General features: G+C 35.5%; 1 protein-coding gene across 1 annotated transcript; it reads left to right on the top strand.

The window, feature by feature from the left end:
* The first annotated feature begins 2,667 nt into the window (after positions 1-2,667).
* On the top strand, positions 2,668-7,059 carry LOC149245394 (peroxidase 5-like). Its single transcript, XM_089455579.1, has 5 exons — positions 2,668-2,677; positions 5,074-5,267; positions 5,534-5,725; positions 5,856-6,021; positions 6,136-7,059. Exons 1-5 carry the CDS (start codon positions 2,668-2,670, stop codon positions 6,552-6,554), a joined length of 981 nt encoding a protein of 326 aa, XP_089311705.1. The 3' UTR covers positions 6,555-7,059.
* Positions 7,060-7,840: the final 781 nt, after the last annotated feature.

Here is a 7,840-nt window from a genome sequence, read left to right as displayed (position 1 = left end):
TATTACTTTTTGTGCGAGTGACATTGGTTACACTTGATCTTGTAATTTTGATATATCATGTTGCATTTCTTCCTCTTCTTCATGGGTCATGCTAGAGCTTTTAGGTTGCTTACTAGGTGTTTCCATTTTCTTTTTTTAGGGCATCAATTACCGATAATAATGCTCCACTATGCCCTTTGAATTCCTTCAAACTAATTTTTCAAACCAAGCTTATGCAAAAAAAAAAAAAAAACTACACACCTTTTTTTTACTTTGTAGGAGCTTGATATTGAATCTGATGTATTTCTGTAATTTTAGATCCCCAAGGTCTAAAACTTCTTTTTGCAGTAACCCTCTAAGTAATATTTCTAACCCTGCAAGTCCGATCAAGATTGGATTCTGCAATAAAGAGTTATGCCAAATCTCTCGCGATGACCTGAGTATAGACTTGTTCAGTAGAGCAAACTTTTATGATGTGCTGCAGGTCATTGTTTCAACCTTAGGATCTTAAAATGGTACCCAAAAAACTATAGTCCATCCTCTTTATGTAACTTCTGACGAAAATTCAATCTGATGCTCAAAGAGAAAGTTATGACAATTTTCCCAAGGTGACCTATTTGGAATGTAATTCGGGGTCTTCAAAAACCCTAACTTCCTCAGATTATATCTCCAAAAATATAGTAGGATAGGATCTGAAATTTGGAAACGCGGTTTAGACCGATTTCTTCTCAAGTAGGTTTTCCTTTTTTTAGCTTCTAAAACTTTGTAGCGAAAGAGTTATAGCGCAAATTCTACGATGACCTATTTTAGATGAAATTCTGGAGCTTGCAAAAGCCCTAACTTCCTTAGATCATATCTCCAAAAATATAGCGAGACAAGATATGAAATTCGGACCCGAGGTTCAGCGCGTTCCTTCTCAAATTGGATGTTTTTTAGTTTCTGAAACGTCACAGAAACAAAGTTATAGCGAAAATGCCATGATGACGTGTTCGGAGCAGTGAAACCCTAGAATCCAAAGCTTTGATACTAAATGTTATGAAACCAACTCACAGAAAGATAGAAAATATAGATCAAACGCCTTAGAAATAAGCCTCTTCGAGGGGAAACCTCCTTTACATTACACAAATCAACAATTCTTGGATGATTCAAATGACAAAACCTCCTTTCTATATATAGGAGTCTAAGGCTTCACAATATAACCAAGCCGACCTAACAATAATAATATAAAGGCACAAAAATAACAATAGAGGGATTCTATGGGGCACAATAATAACAATATGGGGACAATAGGGACACAAAAATAATAAGGATACAACGACAATAGTAATGGGGGAATCACTAGTATTATAGGGACCTAACACAAACAAACACACAAACCACACCAAAAATAATAATAATTATTATTATTATTATTATATATATATATATAGAATCAAACACACAAATCACATCAAAAAATAATTACTAAGAGACAATTGCATATACATATATAAATACAACACAATGACTTTAACATCCACAGATATTAAAATCCAAATATAGTCACACAAACCACATCAAAATATAATTACTAACAGAGTCACAATTACATATACATATAGAAATACAACACAATGATTGTAACATCCACATATATTACCATCCAAATACAATAACATCAACACATAAACCACTAAAAGCATTCAAACCTAGATGTAGAAACCATCCAAAGCATCTAATGCACACTAAATTAAAGAAGAGAATCATATGTTCAAGTTAGGCAAAGAAAACACAATGTAAAGTCACTACATAGTTTTTTAACAATGGTGAAATGCAAGAAAAACAAGACATGATCTAAATCTATGGAAGAGCTTTTTAACAATACCCAAATGCATGAAAAAGCCATGATTTAAAACAATTTCCTAATGAAAAAAGAAAAATCACTCACAAGCTTTCTATAGTGTCGACATTCAAGATATTGACACCCCATTGCTTTAAATTCTCAAAGAGATAGATCACAATAAACATCTAAATTCCATAGTATGAAGTTTGTGTCACATATATACATAATTACTGTGTCTTTTGTATCACATAATTACTATGTCTTATGTTCTCACGCGTCTTCTATATCACCGCCCACGACAGCCAAATTACTGCGAGGAATCTACTGAACAATCAGGAAGCAAAAGACAATCGAATCCAGAAATAGTATTGACATCCTTGAATGTCAGATCTCTGCACAACGAGTAATCATGGGTGCTTCTATCTAGGAAATGCAGGTCGTGCTCTAAACCTCTGGTGCTACTAAAATCGTGCTATAATCAAAGTTCTGGCTTTGTGAGATCGTGAGGTTAAAATTTACTTGGTGCTATAATAAAAGTTTGGCCTTATTTCTCTGCGGCTGGGTTCTATATTTAATCTTCTGCAACTAGATCTAGATCTAATCTTCTGCCTTATTTGTCTGCAGCCGGGTTCTACAGGCAAGTAAAATATGGCTCCCAGCTTCGCGAAAATAGCTGTTGGCTTAGTTCCATCCGCTTCTGGAGGGCAAGCTCTTGCCCATATCGTCAGTGAAGCCACCAACTCCCACTATCCAGGTGGTCCAGGCCTCCCTCAATGAGGCTTGAAGTTTTCTGAAAGTGCCCTAATCTGCTGGTTCAATGGTTTTTTGCCACGACTAACAGATCTCCACAATTGGATCTTAGACGTATGGAAGCCTGTCATTTCTGATGAAATTAATATCTATCCCTGTGCTAGGGGTTTCTTTATAGTAGATTTTGAAAATCCTTAAAGCAAACAATGTATTCTAGATTCCAGCCCTTGGTTTTGGGAAAACTGAGGCCTATTCATGAAGCTATGGAACCCATCATTCGATCCCTCAACAACAGTCATACCTCAGCACTAGTTTGGGTGAGATTTCCAAGACTACCGTTGCATCTCTGGAATGTCTCTTCGCTAAAAGCCATTGGAAATGTGCAGGTGCCTAGAAACAGAGGAATATGCCAAAACCACCTATGCGCGCATCTGTGTGGAAATGGATTTCAGTGCTGGATTCCTAGCTGAAATAAACCTAACAAGTAAAGACTATGTGCGGAACCAGAAACTCGATTATGAAAGTGTCCTCTTCCGATGTCAATCTTGCTTTGAGACAGGCCATCTAGCCAAAAATTGCCCAAAAGCCTCCGAGAAAAATTATGCTAGAAAAATCCACCACATATCTACATGGTGGGAAGGAGCACAAAAAGAACACTACACTGCATCAAAGAAGAATACAACTCTCAAGACAAGCAGGGAGAAATCCTCGCCCAACTACAAAAAAGTGAACTAAACAACCCCTCAAGCATCAATAGATATGAGGATTCGAATACCGCACAAAATAAATCTTCATTTAACAACAAAGCAGATCTCCTAGACCAAACTTCTTCTTTGACTATCTTCAAAAGGATGAACACAATAGATCGCGAAGCTAAAACACCAATGTTGCAAGAACTAGAAGAGATGAAGGAGATGCAAGATAAAGGAAGTTGGAAGGCCGTAGAGAAAAAAAAGAAAGCTACAACACCAATCTCGCCAAGAAAGACGAGGAGCCAGACAATTAAAAACTAAGAAAATTATAGGTCTAATAGACCAATTTGGTCTTAGTGGACATTAACCACTATCGTCATCATCAATAATGTTAATCTAAAAATGTGGCATTGATGCCCTCAACTCCAAACATTTTAAGTATATCTAACTCGGTATAGAGAAATCAAATCCGTGAAACTGCACACCTTTCCTCATGTTCTACACTTCAGAAAGACAATTTACACCTTAAGCCATTTGATCCTCTCAATACATGATAAATCTAAAATTAGATGATCTCCATTAATACATGTTACCTATTGAACTTTATAAGTTAATTTTAATTTTTTAATATATTTATACTCTTTAATGTTTTGGCCTAAGCGAACCTATTTGAGATTTGAAGTGTTTTAAAGTGTTTATTGTGATAGAATATGTAACTTGGAATTTTCATTTTTCATTCCAGAAGATTATTAGAATGTTTTAATAATAATCCATAAGGAATCCGTTATACTTCAATAAAATGAACAGGTCTTCAAGACTCCTGATGACCCCCTTATATTTTAATAATATTCAAAGAAGAGGTCCTATAATGAACCGTCCTTGGGAGTTGGTGATTAGTAGTGTGTCACGCAATGAAGTGGTCAAAGATAATTATTCGAAGGAAGTTGTGGCGTTACCCACGCAAGTTCACCGCAAGAGCCTGCAATTGAATTACATCCCCATGTCATTATAAGATATTTGAAAGACGAACAGCATAAGCTTCCAAACCGGCATTTCTGTACTGGTATGATTGACCGAAAATAGTCTCAAAGGTGATCAGATTTTATGATGAAAGTTATATCAATAGTATGTCTGTTCAGTAGTCAAACGCTTTGAGAATAAATACGGACAGGAGTAAACGCGTTTGTTACTGGTCACTGACACGGGACACTGAAACGGGTATCCGTGTTCACCGATACGGGACATCTTCAGGCAGCCGCCTTCTACATATATTTTGGAATCTAGAAACATGGAGTGTAGGGAAATTGCATGTGGAGTTACCCGCGGGCCGGAAATGTTAAAAATTGAAAGGGTTCTTCCCGCTTGCCTACGTTTCAGGTTTCCCACTGTACTTCCCATATCGCCACAAGTCTTGGTCAAATATTTTGTTTCAGAACTTAATCATGTCACCACTCTATTGGTCAAATATTTAACCCTAGGATACATAAATACTATTGACAAATATATTCATCGGTCTATTCATATGTTCATTGACCTAGTCCTGAGGGCACCCCGTTTATATATATTCATTGTTCTATCCATCCATGAATCATTCAGCCGCAGAACATTGAGCTTACGCTGCGCAAGCAACAGCTAGCTTTTTTTTGGCATATTCCCTCTCAACAGTGCTGGTGGAAACTTATTCATCCAATCAGTCGCATTGATATTCCTAGTTCAGTAGTGAGTCAGTGAATCGCTGTACCATCTGCTGCTGCAGCTCATTCAATCCATTTATCCAAATGGATCTGCGATCAATTGCTCAGCGCTTTTTACTTAATGTTGTTAATATAGCAATTTTAATAGTAGCAGTGGTATCTCCCGCTGTAATAGTAGCAAGTGCGAATGGGTTAAAGGTGGGTTACTACCGTCAAAGCTGCCCGGAGGCGGAGGCAATTGTAAATGCAGCTGTGGCCAAAGCCGTGAGAGCAAATCCTGGCATTGCAGCTTCTCTCATCAGGATGCATTTCCATGACTGCTTTGTCAGAGTAAGTATATCAACTTTTAGTACACAACCGGTCGTATATATCAATTTATTTTGTGTGGTGGGGAAGTTCTGTTGTATCTCTCTCACCTTGGTTCTAATAGCTTGTTATAACATGTTTGTAACGGGATTATCTATCTTAATTTCTTTATCTATACCTTGATTTCTTGGAATAGCAAATAGATATTGTGGTGGACTTAGCTAATACCAGATTGGTATTGTGAACCACATAATATACATGACTAGAGAATTGACATGATATTCTTCCAGGGCTGCGATGGATCGATTCTAATCGACTCGACACCGGAAAATCAAGCAGAGAAAAAATCCCCAGCAAACTATCCGAGTCTTCGCGGGTTCGAAGTCATTGATGAAGCAAAGTCGATGTTGGAAGCCAAATGCCCGAATGTAGTTTCCTGTGCAGACATCCTTGCATTCGCCGCAAGAGATGCTGCCCACCAGGTGATTAATTTTCAATATACATATTACAGAGTCTGTAGTCCGAGCAGATATAGGTATTATTGGTGCTGATATTCAATACGGTAACTCCATAGGTAAGCATATATCTTTATGATATTGTATTTTGGCGCAGGTGGGAGGATTAACTTGGGAGGTTCCAGCGGGACGAAGGGATGGAAGGATCTCTAGAGAATCAGATGTCATAGGGAATATACCTGCTCCACAATTCGATGTAAACCAACTCACACAAAATTTTTCTGCAAAACATTTGTCTCAGGAAGACATGGTCACTCTATCAGGTAACCACTAATTCAATATTAAAAACATCCATATAGTTAATTGATTAAGTCGAAAACGCACAGCCTGATCATCATAATCATGTTTTAATATAATATAATTTTTCAATTCTGCAGGGGCGCACTCTATTGGGGTTTCGCATTGTGCTTCATTCACCGCAAACAGGCTTTACAATTTCAATGGAACAGGTCATCAAGACCCCAGTATGGATCCTCGATTGGCTTTGGATCTGAAAGCCATATGCCCAAAATCTGTTTCTAGTTCCAATCCTGGTCCCACCGTTCCCTTGGATTCACTAACGCCCACATGTTTAGATGAGAAATATTACTTGAATCTCCAAGTAAATCGTGGGCTTCTGACCTCCGATCAAACACTGATGTCGAACCCATCCACATCCAGAATGGTGAAGATATACTCCATGAATCCGTCCGTTTGGCTACAGAAGTTTGGGACAGCAATGGTGAAGATGGGGTCGATAGATGTGTTGACTGGATCTCAAGGGGAGATCAGGAAAAATTGCCGCATCGTCAACTGATCAGACCAAAACGGAAGCAGCTACTGTGAATCTACACGTACCAGAACAAACAATGATTTGCTCCCCTTATTCCTGTTTTCTTGATCTTATAACTAGGGTCCACTTTATTAGTAGCACCTTGTTATCTTGGTCTTGCAACTAGGGTACAGTTTATTAGTCGCTACATAAAACATTTTATTGGTTAAAATTTTCCTAGTCTTCGAATATTTATTTGTTAAAATTTCGACCAGCATTGTGAAGAAGGAATCGCTATTTTGAATGTCTAGATATTGTAGTGAAATGATATAGATATTGCAGTAGTATACTCGGAACTCGTAGAGATTTTAGATTGTACTAGGTTTCCAATCAGCTTACCATACGATGTCGTTATTCAACATTGGGACCTGGAAGTGAACATTGTGAGTAAAATTTTAGCTTTTTCCAGCGTTATTACATCTGTCATGTAGCCACTCGATGTGAAGGCATTCTATTTTGATGGATTTTTAATAATTATTTTTTTTTATTTGGTAAAGGATGGTTGATCTTTTACAACAATACTGGAATTAAAGTAAGGTTTATAGGGCACAAAAATATTGGAATTTAATATAGATTTTATGGTGTTTTGAATAAGGTTAGATAGTGATCGATTTTATTAGTAAGATATTTTTATAGTAAATTTATGAATTTAGAATTAATAAATAATCTCATCAATATAATCCAAAAAATATATAAATTATAGTGAAATGGTTAATTCAATTTATCTACTTATAAAGTGAAAATATCTTTTTATATGAAAAAGTTATACGGTGCTCATGGTGTTGTTTTGTTAATAAAAAAAGTAATATTTATATTTACTCATTAGATGGGTTTGATGTGTGTTCTCTGCATATTTTGATTCACTTTTAATTTATTTTGTATTATAAAAGTGATGTATTTTAATTTATTTTGTATTATAAAATTGATATAAATATAATGATTATTCTTAATTTGTATTTTAAATATTTTAATTTGATTTTTATATGTAAATTGATATAAATTTATTCTTTAAAATTTAACATAAATTTTAATTTCATTTAAAAAATTTTATTCAAAAATTTCTACTTGGTGTAGTTTGATTGGCGATTGTCTTGTTATAAAGTAATATGTAAAATATGTCAATAACTCAAAAAATAATTATAGTTAAATATAAAATTTTAGTTACTTATTTACTTATATTTTTAGTAAATTTTATAATATTATTCAAATTAATAAAAAATAAAAAATATAATAGATTACGTGAAAAATATATAATATATTATCTAAAAAGC

The sequence above is a fragment of the Pinus tabuliformis genome, chromosome 7 (assembly GCF_031772625.1).
Source record: "Pinus tabuliformis cultivar Carrire ecotype Pingquan chromosome 7, CPIR1, whole genome shotgun sequence".
Taxonomy (NCBI): Eukaryota; Viridiplantae; Streptophyta; class Pinopsida; order Pinales; family Pinaceae; genus Pinus; species Pinus tabuliformis.
The sequence above is the reverse complement of the archived record's forward strand: the minus strand, read 5'-3'. Positions and strand labels throughout refer to the sequence as shown.

What these genes read in the sequence shown, in the direction of transcription:
- LOC149245394 (XM_089455579.1), top strand. An exon ending in TCCATGACTGCTTTGTCAGA is followed by an intron (nt 5,268 to 5,533) that starts GTAAGTATATCA and finishes ATATTCTTCCAG; the next exon opens with GGCTGCGATGGATCGATTCT. An exon ending in CAAGAGATGCTGCCCACCAG is followed by an intron (nt 5,726 to 5,855) that starts GTGATTAATTTT and finishes ATTTTGGCGCAG; the next exon opens with GTGGGAGGATTAACTTGGGA.